Consider the following 16,924-nt stretch of genomic DNA (forward strand, 5'->3'; position numbering starts at 1 on the left):
ACTTGTTTCTGAAGGCACAGTGGAATTGTAGATATGCACGTTGCAAATGAGAGATTGAAACAGTACTAATTAACTTAATTGAAAGAGTTAATACCTGTATTAGGTAACTAAATATCATACATATGAAAATGTGATGGTTAAATTTCCTTGCCATTCTTTATGTTTGCTTGCTGGAGCAGGATGCTAAGGGAAATGATGTTGACCTTGCTGCTTATATGCAACTTGGAAGAGGGGATGGTGGATGTATGTGATGATGATGAATGTGTGGTCTTACCTGCGAAAGGGACATGTTTATACCGCGAACTATGACATTTTAATAAATAAGTACTTCCTCTGTTAATGTACATTTATGTGTCAAGACTTTGAGTATATTTGCCCCCCATCTTTGATCTATGTATATTTTCTTTGACTTGTAACTTTTTTGCTTTTCTTTAAAATAAGGATGATTGATTTTCCCTCATGTTTATTGGTAAACATAAATAAGTGAAGAAATTGTTCTTTTTTTTTTTAACAAAAATACAAAACACCACCCAATGACTCAAGGCTCAAATCTTCGAAACCTTAGTAAAAGAACTTAAAATTCAAAACTCCTTCCCTCTTTTGTTCTATCCGCGGCTGGATGAGACTCTCAATCTTATCCGTGACTGGAAATTAGCTACCATCCTATTTTTCGATTTTATCCTGTCTTCGGATATTGGCTTCAAGCTTAAAGAACGAAAGGAGTTGAGTGATGGCTGTTCAGAAAAGAGATGCAGATATAAGAGGCGATGCTATATTGATTTGTTTTCTATTTTGAAATGGCCAAAAAAATGGAACAAAATGTATTAAAAAAAAAAAAGGAACAAAATGCTTCCTTACAGAATAGGTAAAAAGTGGGCCACGGTTAAAAAAACGACACTATTATTTTTCGTGCGAAAAAATTGAATTACTGTTATAATGTGAAATGTTTTCCTTGATTTTCATACGACGTGAATGTCTATACTCCTCTACATTTAATAGATCTAGACCATTAGCTTAGGATAAAAGATTTTGAAAAAAATTTCAAATGGGAAAAAACTTACATACTTAATATTATATATTTAAGGTGCTTATTTTTAATTAAATCAAGACATGTGTATTATTTATAGATTATTTATTTTATAATAAATTTTTGTTACTAATATTAGCAACACATTAAAATATTTTTTTTATTTGTTTGGATAAAATTATATTAAATATATAAGGCTAAATGTATAAGTCTTGTTTGATATTCTCATGTGTTATTTGATATTTATGAAAATATCTATGTTATTCATGCCCTTAGAAAATGGAGAGGATGAAATCAACTAAATATATTTTTATTTTTTAAATAAATTTAAATATTAATTATAAATAATTTATAATTTTTATTTTTTATAATTTTATATATTATTTAAAAATATTAAATTAATTATAACTGGGGTGCTCGATTATAATTAAATTATTAACCCTTAAATTAATGTATGTATAAAGAAAAACGCCAATAGTGGATGTAGACATTCAAGTATAGCTATGGTTGCATGTGGTTAGTGTCTAATTATCCCAGAAAGACACAACATAAAAGAAAAATGATAAAAAGTAAAACTATAGTATAGGTAGAACAATGAAAAAATATGGCTTCTAAAGATATAAATTTTAAATTGTGTTGTTTTGGGGATGCCCATACCATCTATTTTGATGGGATAATTGGTGGTGGCATATCATTTGCTTTCCCCCTTAATTCTTTATTTATTCAATTTACATCCTGTTACATACGCTATGAACAATACTAAAACAAACATATTTATTAATTATAATAATTGTATTATTTTGCATCGTATGGTCATTATCAAAAATGAAATTTTAGGGATGAACTTAATTAAAAAAAAACATATACTTTTAAATTCTTTTTTTGAATAATTGACCGGCTTTGAACTTTAACTTACATCTCATTCTTATCACTTCAGTTAGCCTAAAAGGATTATTTTATTTTTTTAAATCTATGCTAAATTTTATTTTAAACTTTTTAATGTTAAAATTTGTACCTCTTTGAACATTGTTTAAGAAAAACTATTTCTAAATAAGTTAAAATAAAAAATAATTCACATTTTTTCTTTTAAATTTGTCAAGACTCTTGCACGGGAAACACCAGTCGAAACTTAATAATGTCAAAACGTGTGCGAATATTGGTGAGATATTTCGGGTCAGCTCAGAGTATAGGTAGAGATTTTTATTGATGAAATGTTATAAATATATACACACACATTGATGGTTAAAAATAGGGTTGCTATTGACCCGACAGAATTTTGGCTTAACTTGAAGTTTAATTTTTTTCATGAAAAGGATTGAATTAAGTAACTTATGATCTAGTCTGTTCCTAATAATAATATAACTTAAAACTGAACAAGATTGAACTAGTCTAGTAGGATTAAGAAACTAATCTCAATCTTGTCTAGCATCTCACTATTATTTTCTTATTTAATGTATGAGAGGTAGCAATTTATTTTAACATAATAAAATGAGTTATATAAAATTTATCACAACAATAACAATTATAAATTTACAACAATTTCTAGCAATAACATAAAATATTTCAATTACAACACAAATTATTTAAATTAAACAAACTTCAACAACATTAAACAACTTTCAACATGTCTAAAGTTCATTACACCAAATTAATAACAAATTTTACTAATAAAAGGAGAAGATTGAGGTTGGTCAATGCTAAAATTTTGTTTAATATTTATGACTTTATAAGTATAAAACAAAAATTGCTAATTATTATTACAAATTAAATTATTATAATAATAATTAATAAATTAACTATAAATATATTAAATAAATTTATAGGATCAGATCGGACCACATGATTCAGATGCTCAATTTTTTGTCCAATTCAACCCGAAAAAAAGTGTGATCTTTTTGATTTTTTAATCCTGAAAGATCAATTTTTATCTGGATCAAATATGATCAGATTTGTCTTGAGTTGGACCGAATTATAATGAACTGAAGGACTTTTGTATAGTCTTAGTTAAAAATAGTTTGTATGAATTTATTTATCCAGATATGTACTATAGAAAAGGACAAAGATATGCATTTCAAATTTTCAATGACGATGATATGGCACATCAAAGCATTAACCTTAGGAGTATGACAATGAAGTTTAAAAAATAAATTATAAATATTAATTTAAATAATTATAAATAAATTTTTAAAATTTAAATTAATTATTATATTTAAAATTTAAATATTATATTTAGAATTAAAATTTTTTAATTTATAACTATTTAAATTAATATTTATAATTTATTTTTTTAAAAAAATTATTAGAGACTTAACTTTCTCGTACTTAAAAAAAAAAAAAAAAACCTTAACTTTCATTCTCCCTGACCTTATTTGCATGGGAATCTCACGGGGAAAAGTCGTGCTTATACTAATAACGCACATCCAGGCTGCAGCTTGGTTCATTGATTGGTTTCGGCCTTTTTGGTTTCTCAGTTTTTGTGTTCTCCAGCTGCACGCCATGACTACCGAAGCCACGAATCCAAAATCCGTGTTCGATTTTGTTGTCAAGGTTAGGCTCTTAGTTCGGTTATCTCATGATCCCTATTGTCGCTTTAGTCTTTTCCAGATACTCTTGCTCATGCTTTCGCTTTCTTTGGATTGACCAATCCGTTTATCTTATATCTTCAATTTGAACTTCTTCGCCGGGTCCCCCCCGGTCTTTGATACAGTACTGAGTACCAAAACAGTATGAGGTTCAGTTCCAGGACTTGAAATTTGAGAACCATGTGTTGTTTATGGCTTAATAATAAAGTCAACCAACGCCTCTGTTATATGTTTGAAGCTGAGTAACTTGTTTCTGGAGCTACAGTAGAGGTGCAAACTGCGTTTTTTCGTTGTGACAGACCTCCCATTGAAAGATTCTGAATGCCGATACCCTTGAATTTCGGATTTCCATGATAAAAATTTGACATGGTTTCCCAACTAAAGAATCTGGCAGTCTTTTGGCCATTTCTGTTTTTCTGAAGAATCCGTTAAGGTTAACAAAGCATTTGAATATGGCAGCAAACTTCAAGCTCAATTGAGTATCCTTCGCAGATATGCATGTTGCAAAAGAGTAAATGAAACTTTAACTTGATTGAAGATGATGACATCTGTATTAGGCAAATAAATATCATATGGAAATGTGATGGTTAAATGTTGTTGCCATTCTTTATGCTTGCTTGCAGGATGCTAAGGGCAATGATGTTGACCTTGCTACTTACAGTGGAAAAGTCCTGCTGATTGTCAATGTTGCTTCCCAATGGTATCCCTGCCTTCTTGTTATTATTTTCTGCCTCTTCATGTCTTTTATTACGCCTTACATTATTTTTGAAGCTATGATATCTGGTTTCTAGTCTTCCTTATCTTACTATTGCTGTTCATTGTTTGGGATTGAGGCAGTGGCTTGACCAACTCCAATTATACGGAGCTTAATCAATTATATGAGAAGTATAAAGATAAAGGTTTGTAGCTTGAACTCTTTGATTGGTTCATATTTGTCATTTCAGACTATAACAGTCATGATTTTAGCACAAGTGAAAAGGATATACTTAACTGAGCTCACAGTCTGCAGATGCTGTTTAATTTGATGTGAAAATTTGACCTATTAACTTCATCTCTTGGTCATATATTTCGAAGTTATCTGTTGGTTGCTCTTCAGTTCTTTTCTTTGTTAATACTGTGCTGGGGTTGTAGGTGAAGTGGTAAAGAAACTGTTTTCGTAAGTAACTAATCCTGTTTGAGAATAAAATATATGAAAATTTTGAATTCTAGCTATGCCATAACCAACACGGAAATTTTTCTTTACACACACACACACACACACACACACCAATATATACACACTACCCAAAAATATTGAAAGTACTTGTAAAATTAGGATGTCTATTTATCAGGTCGCTTGTACGATTTCGGATTGTGTAAAACCTCTATAATCTGTGAAGGAGCACTGTTTTGGAGATTGATATTATACTGCTTCACCTTGATAATCATTTTTCCTTTCAGTGTCTATTAGTAACAATCAATGTAAGTGATTGGGTTGTAAGGGTTCATTTAGGTCTCGAGATACTGGGATTTCCATGCAATCAGTTTGGTGCACTAGAACCTGGAAGCAATAATGAAATCGTGGATTTTGTCTGCACTCGCTTCAAATCAGAATTCCCCATCTTTGATAAGGTAGGTTCATATACAAGTCTGTTGCAGCTCAAAAAGGAAAGCTTTCTTTTCACTTTGTGTCAATTATGTTTTTGCGGTGAAAAAAAGACTACTATAAATAACAGGCATGAATCGCTCTATGTCTTGGTTTGCTTTCTACTGTTTGTTTCTGTCAGAACCAGTGCTGCGTTTTATTCCAATGACTGTACTGGGCAAGCTTAGCATTAAACATGACACTAATTGTTCTGAATTGCTTTGCTCTGCTCAACAAGGAACTTAAAATATCACTTGGCTAGTTGTATCTAACTAGACAGTGTGAGGAATCAGTATCATCCTTCATTGATTTCTGCAACTTCTAAAAACTGTGACCTGTACAGGATTATATAACTGTGTCCTATTGTTTTTGGATTAGATTGAAGTGAATGGTGACAATACTGCGCCACTGTATAAGTTCTTAAAGTCTTGCCAATGGGGAATTATTGGGGATAATATTCAGTGGAACTTCGCCAAATTTCTAGTTGATAAGAATGGCCAAGCCGTGGGTCGCTATTATCCCATAACTTCTCCTCTCAGCCTTGAAGTAAAAAACCCTTTATTCTCTTCGTAATATTCCTGTTTCATAACTCAAAAAGATCATGCATAAGCTGCCTCTATTATTATTTACTGAGAGATATCTCTTAAAGAGAATTTATTCAGTTTTCGTAATTCTTGTGGCATCTGTTTCGTATTGCAGCGGGACATCGAAAAGCTTTTGGGCATTATATGAATGCAAGAATTCAACTTGGAAGAGATCATGTTGAATGTAAACTGTCAAGCATCTCATATGACGAAGAACTTTTGGCTTTTCCTGGATGTTGTTGTTGTGCATTAATGTTAGGATTAAGAGTCATTTTTATTTCTAAACTATACACGAAAGGTTACAAATGCCCCTACATACAATTATGGATCAATTTTTTTCCTAAATTTTAAATGTTCTCTTCCTTATCACTTTGCTGTTTTCTCACCGTTAGTAAATCTTTAGTGAACTCCACATTATATTTTTTTATTATAAAATATTTAAGTTGTGGGTTAAAATGACCCTTCGAATAGAAGTTAAGGGGTAAAAACAACCCTTAACTTGATAAAAAATGTTAAAAAATAGTGGAAGCTACTAATGATTAACGGATGTTAAGTATTTTTAATGTTAAAGTGATGACGGAGAAAATATTTAAAGTTAAAGGATAAAATTGATCTATGATTGAGTTTAGGAATATTTGTAACTTTTTGTGTACAGGTTAGGGATAAAAATGATCCTTAGCCCTTTATTTTATATTTACTTGAAAAAGAAATATGTTTATCTACACATGCAACATATTGTACTGACTAAATAAAGAGTTAGCTTAGAATCCTTTAGCTATTAATAGTGCATGTTGAATTTGGCCTAGTTTATGTTATCGAAAACAGATTTCAAGGAACATGCTTATCATTTGTAAGTGCCTAAGCAATTTAATTTCCTAAAAGCACATGATCTTGCCTTGTGAGAATAAATGTGAAGAGTGGTTAGTGCTCCACTGCAAAATTTTTTGCTTTATATGAAACAAAAGAACCAATTTGTTTTTTTAAGGGGGGAAATTGATATCTCAAGCTTCCTAGGGGTCGATGGTAAATAGAAGATTCAACTCATGTTTTGGAATGTAATCCTTGAAAATAAGAATGAGGGTTTAGTTATTAAGGATTTAGAGAAGCAAAACAAGGCTTTCATGTTCAAATTATATTGGAAAACGTTGCATAATCACGTTGCCTTGTGGATTAGAGTGGTCAAGTCTAAGTACAAATATGGCCATGGTAATGTGTTGGGGGTTAAGAAACAATCTAATGCTTCACTTACTTGACAGAGCATTTTCTTTTTTTGAAATAAGATGGCGAGCAAGAAAATAAAGGAACAAGGAGATTTAGGTCCTACTGGCCATGTCTATCAAAGAAATGATGAAAGTCATCTCTAACTATGCCTAAGCAATTAGCAGGTACAAATGAAATCAAGATAGTAGCAGAACGCATTCCACGGGCTTCACGTGCAAGTAGGTCAACACATTGAAGTACTTCTCATTTGATGTAAATCTCAATCGCTCAATCACTATATGATAACACGTTCCAGTAGAGCATTTTTGAATGTTCAAGGAAGTTTATTGAAGGAATTGAAAAATGGGTTAGACATGTTTTGACTTTGAAGTTTTGGATTGATAATTGGTCTTATTCGAGTGTACCACTTGCTCATCTTGCTTTTGACAATTCTTATTATGTAAGTGAAAATGTTGCCGACTTTGTTTTGGCAAATGGGAGATGGGATGTGAGAAAGATGGAACTTTGGCTCCCTAGCCACACTACCCACAAAATTGCTTGCACTCCTATTCCAAGAGTTGAGAGCGGAGAGGATATTTTTATATGAAGACTTTCAAATGATAATAACTTTAATATTAGCTATGCCTATAACTTTCTTTTTGCAAATAGGAACAATCCAAAAGGTGGCATTTGGAGCAAAATTTGGAGACAGAAGGGCTCAAAGAAGATTGAGATCTTCTTTTGGCTCATGGCAAATAATAGAGTTTATACTATTGATTTAAGGGCTAGGAGAGACCTATTGGCGACAAGCAGATGCCCTTTTGGCTACCTTGAGTCGAAGGAAGTGATGTATCTACTCAAGGACTGCCCTCATGCCAAGGATTGTTGGAGGTGGCTCATTAAGTCAGTGTTTTGGAGTTGTTTCAAGAACTTCAATAGAGAATAATAGATCTTATGGAACCAGGCACAACGTGGGTAAAGATTGTATAGAACAAGTACTATATGATGTTATGTGGCTATATATGCTAGGATATTTGGTGCAATAGATGTAAGAAAACCTTTGATCAAGATGACTTGGAGATGATAGGGTCGAGCTTTGCTGCCCTGCAAAAAGCAAGGTCAGATCTCAGTATTTTACATGTGTCATAGTAAGCAAGAGAGGAGAGGCCTAGAGACTTGATTCAAACTTGACGAAGGAGATGTCATATTAGATGTTTATGGATCGGTTCATGACAATATAAGAAGATGCAGGGGAGTTATCAAAGATAACTCTGCAAACTAAGTTGGAGGATTTAATATTTGTGTTTGTACATACCCTCTGGTTCTAACTGAGCTACTTGGTATCTATTTTGGTCTTCATCTTTGCTAGGAATGGGGGTATTGTAAGGTCAAAGCATTCACTGACTATGTAGAGGCCCTCAATCTCATTCATTGTAGTAATAATACCCAACATTCATTCCATGATGTTATTAATGAGATTAACATGTTGTGTAGAGAGTGGTCTGTTTCTGTGAGTTTCATGTTTAAAGAGGCAAATTTTTGTACCCTCTTTTTAACTAGTAACACCCAAGATCACTTAGGTGTTTGGTTTATTTTTTATCAACCTCCACCTTATTGTGTTAAGGTGGCAGATGATAAGTAGAAGTTTTCTCTTAATTCTATTTTGATGCAATCCTTGTTGGGTTCTCTGATTCACTTTTCAATCAACAAAAAAAAATAAAAAATGAAGTGCTGACATAAAAAAGGCTGAAAAAGAACTATGAGCTACAAAGAGAAGAAAGGGGATGCTGCTGAAGACGTTTTTTGTTGATCTGGTGGTAAAACTATTGGGAATGAATTCTTTAAAATTTAAAATCCATGAATTTCTTAAAATTTATCTTTTTAATAAAGAGGAAAAAAATTATATTTTATAAAGAATAATGAAATGAAAGAAAATACTAAAGCGAAAAACTTCTTGCAAATTCATGAATATTATTATTCTTAGAGGATTTAAATTAAAAACCATTCTGCATTCTCTAAACGATTTCGTTGTCATTCTTTTTCTTTTAATGTGTCTTATTACTTTCCATGTTAATCTTAAAAAGGATATAATTTTAATAGCTACAAGGGTAAATTGGCTTCACAATTATTTCAACGGAATAAATTATTAAAAATAAAAATTCTGAATTGATGAGGAATGAGACTACGACTATCATTTTACCAAATTAGATTATTAAACATTTGGACAAATTATTTTGGCGGACACTATTCTCAGAAAGTCAACTTACACTCTGCAATAATCATGTATTGGTTTGGCAAGTGGCAACTTTAAATTTAAACTTTAAAGCATGTGATGTCTTTGTCCACTCAAGGACAAGTTTGAAGAGCGTAGGTCAATGAAAGCCTAATAATTGATCTCAAGATCAACCAATAGCGGGAGAAACGACTTTTCACAATAAAACTTTGAAAATAGGACCCTCGAAGTGGAATCCAAGAACTTTTCAGCCAACATAGCTCAGTTTTCACTCAAGTAAACATTTGCATCCATCTTATGCTTACCAGACAGTCAATTAACCCTGAAAATCATGGATCTGTTACAGTAATAAATTGTTAGTTCAAGCCTGGCAATCGTCAATGGCTTCATACAATGCTCGAAAATCCAGTTCATTTACAAACAACACACAAGTTATATCTACGCGCTATACAAAACTGCAATGTCTATTCAAAACTAAATATTTTTATCCACGCATCAAATCAATACCAGTGTGTGTACTTTTTAGATCAGATGGCCAAATGCCTCTTGTTGGTTGATTATAGTTTTGAGATGGCGGAGCACTTGCTGGAGTAGCTAACTTGTTATCATGCTCAGCTTCAGAAACATCGCCCTGAGAGGTACTCACTTGCTTAGTCTTGGTCTTGGACCCTTCATATATAAAACTGCACACCACCACCTGCATCAAAGCGTTCCCCGTTATACGAAGAAGAAAAGCTACATTTCTATTGCCATTTAAAAGAAAAAAAAATTATTGCTGTTTTGTTTTAGATGCAAAGCATCCTATCATGTACCAGAATAAACAACACAACAGCTAGCCATAAGAGCAAGACCATGCTTGCAAAAAAGATCAAACAGGAACAAAACGTTCTTATGGGGTAGAATCTAGCGCGGCCAAGGATATACCTGCACTTGGCTTGCAGCAACAAGCACAGCAGCCCCACCACCAATAACATGACCTTCAGGACTAGAAAGGGAGACACTCACACCACCTGTTCTATTGCGGTGTCCACCATCTTCGGCAACCAGGTAAGAACCAGCCAAGCGTAATATTTGGAATCGGCCCTGCAATGGAAAGAATATGAATAAATTCTGAAGGCATTATGAAAACCATCATTTGCACTTAAAGCAGCGCCAATGTGATTGATATGATCTAGCAGACATTCAGCTGAAATATTTCAAGAGAACGTACGATAATGACATGCAGTCAATGGTTCATTTCAGCCACCTAAAATCTATTGCTATAAACCAATACAGAACCATTACTTAACCAACTCACTTAATACAGCAAATCCTAAACACCATGTATCCATGGTTTTACCACAAGGTTAGTAATGCAGTGGATAAAAATAGAACATATAGTTTTTAGAACCCCACCCCCCCCCCAAAAAAAAAAGGGAAAGAGAAAAAGAAAATAGTGCAGCAGAAGCAGCCACTTCACAATCCCACAAAAATTAAATACTTAAAATGGGGTTGAAAGGAACGGGGGAGTTAGAGACTAACAAAACACACCTTTCTGAAGGAGTGCCAATTAAGACCAAATAATGATAAATTACAGGAGGAATTCCATGTTTTGAAGGAGGTATCTATACGTCAAAAGACTTATTATATGGCATTCATAGAAAAGACCAATGTGTCAACATTCACACTACATGCCTAAACAGAGAAACAAAAGAGACTAAACAAAAAGGTTTAAGTACTGTGGTTTAGTGTTCTAACCTCAAGAGTGATGCTGGCAACGGTAGAAGCAGGCTGCCTCAGAGTAACTGATGAAACTGTCCCAGTTCCTGACAAGATGCACAGTGCCCTTGGCCTCTGCTGTGAAATGGACAGTAACTTTGCTACGATGTCCTGAAATAAGTTAAAACTATTGTTTGAGGAACTTCCCAACTAGCGTGTGTTAAAAAGCAACAATCTTCAATGTGTCCATGGTGAATAGCATAACAATTAATCACTTAAAAATTGAGATTGATCTAAAAGGTTTCCACTGAGTATTATCTGTGTTGCATGCAATCAGCAAGTAACACGTTACATGTTTAAATAGCTATTTTCTCCAAATTACTTTAAGCAACTTTTATAAATAGAATAACCATTTTGTGGTAAACGTTTTCTAAGTGGAAGAGTTTATCTACCTCCCCAGCTCCAATCATGACAACATGAGGTGAAAAAGCCATCCCTGCTGAACTGTTCATCCATTCACCTAGGAGCACAAATAATAAAATTATAAAAATCTGAAATGACTTTTTATCAGAAACTATCACTAATAAGATCAAGAAACATTTGCATAAAAATTAAAGGGGAAAAATGAAGACTTCAGTGTCATATTTCATGGTTCTTAAATCTAAAATTGTAACCATGAACTGCCACGAGATCAAGTATTGCAGTGGAAACACGCAAGCTTAGACTCCAAAATCATGACAATAGCCACTTATTTCCACAGAAATACCTCAAATTACAGTCATCTATCTGTTTAGGAGCTACATGTATCACAACCCTGTTTTGCTTAGGATCTTGCAAAATTCATCACTACCAAATAACAGCAGCAAATTAAGCTAAATTGTAGGGTGGGAAAACTGCCCAGGCTACCCAGCCCACTTGCAAAGAATAGGAAAAAATATATAAAAAAGACATTAATTTTAAAAAAAAATCACCAGTATAAGTAATGGATCCAATATTTTAACAATATGTGAAGAGTATTTACATGCACTAATTCTCACAAAATATACCTAGCGCAGCTAATTGTTGTTTCCTTCCACTTCCAGGTGGGCGCCCTCTAGCTCGTTTCTGGGCTGGAGTGCTTGATGCAGGGGTAGAATTTGCAGTGGCAGAAACGGGAGACAGACCCAGAGAAACTGGTCCATCAGGACGGTATTTACGGGGCCTTCCTCGTTTCTTTTTCACACGCTCGCTTGAAGGAGGTACCCCAGGAGACGAACTAATGCTAATGCCATGATTATGACTATAATTGGTAGGTTCTACTGTAACTGTAGAAACCATAGAGCTACCTCGTACATTTGACTGTACTGGAATGCTGGTGTTTGGTCTGAACCCAGGAGGCACTTGAAACCCTCCAGAATGTGTTCCAGAGACAGACCCAGCAATGCCTCCTCTATGAATGTAATATGAAGGGGGACCTCCAGAGAATGCCATAGCCTCTCTCCCATCCATGCATTCACTAAAAGATTTGTGACTAATACACTACTTATGCTCCCAAATCTACTAGAAGACTCAAACTTCTTGAGCTATGAACCAGAACTCAGTTGCAGCTGAAGACATAAAACAGGGATTTTACCAGGATTTCACCTTATGCTGTTAAAAGCTAACACTTTCACTAAGAAAATTAAATTTTTAATCACAGAGCAAAGAGTAAAACAAAAGGGATCTCAGACTCAACAACCCCAGATGTTAAATTAAGAAGCTCAGATTTTATCAAATGTATGCCAAAATCAAGAGTTTCATGAGGGTTTTGTTTAGAGAGATATCTATAGAACCCCCGTAACAGACACTTCTAAGCCAGAGAAGAAAGGGGAGAAGAGATTTCAGAGCTCAAACAGTGTCACCATTAGAAACTCATGACTAGAGCTGACCTTGGGGGAAAATGCAGAAACATCAGAGGCTCACAACAACACACACAACTTAAGCCGGTAAGCTGGCAGTTCCTAAATGATGCATAAACACATTGAGAAAACAAAACCCTAAATTCCAAATCTAGGGCTTTGCAAGATAATGCAGGAAAGGGAAAAGGAAAAGGAGTAGGAGGAAAAGACAGAGGAAAGCCGGAACTTGAGAAGCAAGAGTGAATTAAAAATAGTTAAATATGAGCTTTTCTTTCGTGTCCCAGTAGAAAAAAATGTATTTTTGCGTTAAGAAGCCAGCTTGGCGGAATGGAGATTGAATAGAATATAAAATACAACAAAACAATCCTTTTGTTTTTTTTTTACCAGTAACAAAACAATCCTACTACTACCGAAAAAACAAAATGAAATAGATTTTTATAATCATTAATATTAATTAATACTCAATTACTTTATTTATTATTTATTTTAAAAATATTAATTGAAACTTTAATTATTATTAGTTTAAATAAATTAAATATTATATTTATTTCACTAAAAAATATAATTAAAAGGATAAACAATTTTTAAAAAGATTATATTTGTTTTAGAAAAAAATGATCTTTTGGTCCTTCAACTTTTAATTTACTTGTAACTCAATCCCTTAACTATGACTCAGTCCCTCAACTATGACTCGCTTAAAACTCAGTCTCTCAACTTTTGAATCACTTACAAATTAGACTCTAAACTTTTGTTAATTTCTTTTCATATTAGCTTATATCTTACTTCAATGAGTAAGAGAAAGGTGTTTTAAAATAATGTATGAGCATTTTTATCCCTTTTATTTGATAAAAAATTTTTAAAAAATTAAAAAATAAGGATTAAATTATAGGTGAATCAAAAGTTGAGGGATTAAATCGCAGCGAGTCATAATTAAGGGATTGAGTTATAAATAAATTAAAGCTAAATGATTAAAAGATTAATTTTTTTTATTTTAACTAATTTGTTAAAACAACGAAGTAGTTATGATGCCTTATATGGCGGACTGGTGGGAATATACCATCGATATAAAATATAAAATTTATATCCTGAATATAATCTATTTTTTTATTCTATTTTTTCATTAAAAAAACATGTATATTTTAAATATATGTTTAATGTAATGTTAAAAATACTTTTATAATATTCAGGATATAAAGTATCACTGCTTTTCCTAAAAAACTCATTTTTATGTCCAAATTATCCTTAATCTTTTTTTAAAATTCCCACCCTTCCCCTCCATCATTATTTTCTGCTGTGCTCATGACCATCGTTATCCATTTTGCTTTTTTTTTTTTTGTGGTAAATAATTTAGGTGAGTTGAATATTGAACCCAATTCGGTAGCTCATTAAAATCTGAATATATTTTTAAATTTAAAAAATATTTATAAATGTATTTATACATTATTTATTAATAAAATTCTTATATTAATAATAAAATTTGATTTCATATTTCTATAAATTATTTATTAAATTTTTATCAATTAAACTATCAATTTTTCTATCCATTTGCCTATTGAAGTGATGGATGATAACCTAAAAATGGTAGGTTAAGTGGCATGAGACTGAATCCAAGACCAGCTTTACTTATAACGTCACTATTTTTTACTTTTATTTGAACACCACGCTTTATTTATTTATTTATCTATTTATTTATTTTGAGTCAGATTTGAACACCACTCTAGGCTCGGATATCATTATTGTGGGAAAGTTACACTCGAGCATGATTCAATCTGATACATTTTCATAGCTTATATAAATATTAACAAGAAAAGAAATAAATTTTCAGCAATGCATGAATATGACTCAAGCAGGGCTTGTGGAATTGTCTCTCCCCGGCTAATTTTTGTAGGTTTTTGTTTTAGAATACAAACGTGCGTATTATGTATAAAAGTCTGGGTAAGTAGGTGTCAAAAGTTTACTCAAGACAAGTCTCACAACTTCAAATATGTTAAGAGATAGTGCTTATCATCTACTACGGCGCAAGCTAAATCCTTAGAGAGTACCTGTAAAAGTATTTGTAGATTAATCAACCTTGGTTGACAATATAAATAGATTAATTTTACATTCAATGAAACATCAACATATTCAGATTTTACTTTAATTACTAAATTATAAACATTTTCCCTACTTTTTACTCATCCATAAATTCTAATAATTAAAGCGTTGAACAGTCAAAAGAATGAAATTAATCACCAGGATCAGGTTTAATAAAAAAAACTATTTCTTCACAACAAAGTGAACTAAGATTTAAATTTTATTTTAAAAAATGTCTATATTTAAAGTTTGGCCTTGCTTTGAACATAACTGCTTCTAATAGATAGATATTTATCAACAATAAAAAATAATAAGTTAAACTTGAATAAGTATCAAAAGATTTGAAAATTCAAAATAAGGATCAAATATTTTTTAGTGAATTGGTTTAAAAAAAATTCTCTCATTCCATAATTTATAACCATTGAAATATGAATTTACAAGTGAAATTCGTTAATTTGAACAAGAAAATTGTTAAACGTATCATCATTTCTAGTGATTTGCACGTAAGATCTGTTAATTTGTAAAGGAAAATGATCTTCAATTAATGATATATTTGATAAATTTTTCCTTAAAAAGTGAACAAATCTCATTTGTAAATTTTTGTTTTAAGAGTTGCAAATTATAGAACAAAAGTAACAAACGTTTAGACAAATTAACAAAAGGACACTTTGTCTTAATTTTAAATGTCTAGATCTTTTGATCCTTATTTAAGCTTAGTTCAATCTTTTAATCTTTTAATATAATTTCCCCTAAAAGTTAGTATAAATTTTTTATATATTTCGCACACAAAACTTGAAGCGATCCATGCTGTTCCCAGTTTATAAATAGTGCTTTTATATTTAGAGAAAAAATTATATACTTAACAGATACTCATGTATACATATTTAACGTGCTTTTTTCAACTCCATAGCATGATTAATTTTCTTTTCAACTTATCATCATCTGCTAAAACCATCTTTTCCTCCCTCTCTTATCCACTACTTACTCTCTTTTAATTTACTTCATCGGAAATAAAGGGAAGTATATAAGAGTGTATTAATCTCTGTATATTATTTTATATTAACCAAAACTACCTAAATATACGTGCCACAGTCTTAAATAACAATTAAATGTAAAGTTAGGAGTGTATGTTTTAATGAGATAGTGATCAGGAAGAAATAATATTTCATAAGCCGTAAGTAATATACCACACCTCATTCTAACAAAATATAATCCCAAAGTTCAGTTACAAAAATTTCTCAAATGCAAGAAAAGGTCAGCCACTTGTTATTTGGCCACTTTATTATCTGGGAACTACTGACAAATTTGCTCAAAAATTCATGTAACCTATTAAAATACATGAATCTTTTGCTGATCAATTTACTGAAATGAAATTTATAATAATTTACACCATTTGCAGGTTATAAATAGTATAAAATATTTTTATAAACAATCTAATTTATATTTTAGCCTTGATATAATGAAATAGGAGGTCCACTTATCCTATACTCTTTACACAACATGGTGTATAATTAGGGCTACACAAAATACTAAAAGGACAATATTTTGACTTAACTGAAAGTCTGGTTTCTTTTATAAAATGGACTAATTAAGCAACTGATAATTTGATCTGGTTTAGGCTTAATTCAAAGTTGAAGACGATTGAAATTGGTCTATGAAATTGGAAGATTAGTCTTCATAGTCCAATGTTTCATTTTTTTTCTCTTCTTCTATGAGAGACAACAATTCATTTTAACATTATAAAATCAATTAAAATAATAAAAATATTTATAATCATATAATATTTATCACAAAACATTAAAAGATAATCATAATAAAACTATAACAATCTCCAACAAAAGTAAAAACCATTTCAATTACAATTCATAGGACTCAAATTCATAACATTCAACAAACTGTTCAATAAAAATAAATGATTCAGATTTTAAAACACGGTTGCAAAAACAAACTCCACACAATATGGTTTGATGTGAAAATACAATACAAGTGGTTTCGGCTGGTTCACTAAAGACAAGAGAGCAAAAAA

At 31.7% G+C, this 16,924-nt stretch overlaps 2 protein-coding genes across 2 annotated transcripts; one reads left to right on the top strand and one right to left on the bottom strand.

Annotated features, from left to right (window-relative positions):
- Window positions 1–3,400: 3,400 nt before the first annotated feature.
- On the top strand, window positions 3,401–6,186 carry LOC129321583 (probable glutathione peroxidase 8). The gene is made up of 6 exons (XM_054967407.1): window positions 3,401–3,574; window positions 4,233–4,309; window positions 4,447–4,508; window positions 5,102–5,220; window positions 5,612–5,779; window positions 5,933–6,186. The coding sequence occupies exons 1-6, from the start codon at window positions 3,401–3,403 to the stop codon at window positions 5,963–5,965; spliced, it is 633 nt and encodes a 210-aa protein (XP_054823382.1). The 3' UTR covers window positions 5,966–6,186.
- A 3,380-nt stretch (window positions 6,187–9,566) lies between these two features.
- Window positions 9,567–13,055, bottom strand: LOC129322707 (AT-hook motif nuclear-localized protein 5-like). Its single transcript, XM_054969042.1, has 5 exons — window positions 11,995–13,055; window positions 11,401–11,468; window positions 10,988–11,119; window positions 10,175–10,333; window positions 9,567–9,947 (listed from the first exon to the last, which is right to left on the bottom strand). The coding sequence occupies exons 1-5, from the start codon at window positions 12,434–12,436 to the stop codon at window positions 9,735–9,737; spliced, it is 1,014 nt and encodes a 337-aa protein (XP_054825017.1). The 5' UTR covers window positions 12,437–13,055; the 3' UTR covers window positions 9,567–9,734.
- Between the last annotated feature and the right edge of the window lie 3,869 nt (window positions 13,056–16,924).

The sequence above is a fragment of the Prosopis cineraria genome, unplaced genomic scaffold (assembly GCF_029017545.1).
Source record: "Prosopis cineraria cultivar Desert tree isolate PC_DT_omini unplaced genomic scaffold, ASM2901754v1 PC10, whole genome shotgun sequence".
NCBI classification, from domain to species: domain Eukaryota; kingdom Viridiplantae; phylum Streptophyta; class Magnoliopsida; order Fabales; family Fabaceae; genus Prosopis; species Prosopis cineraria.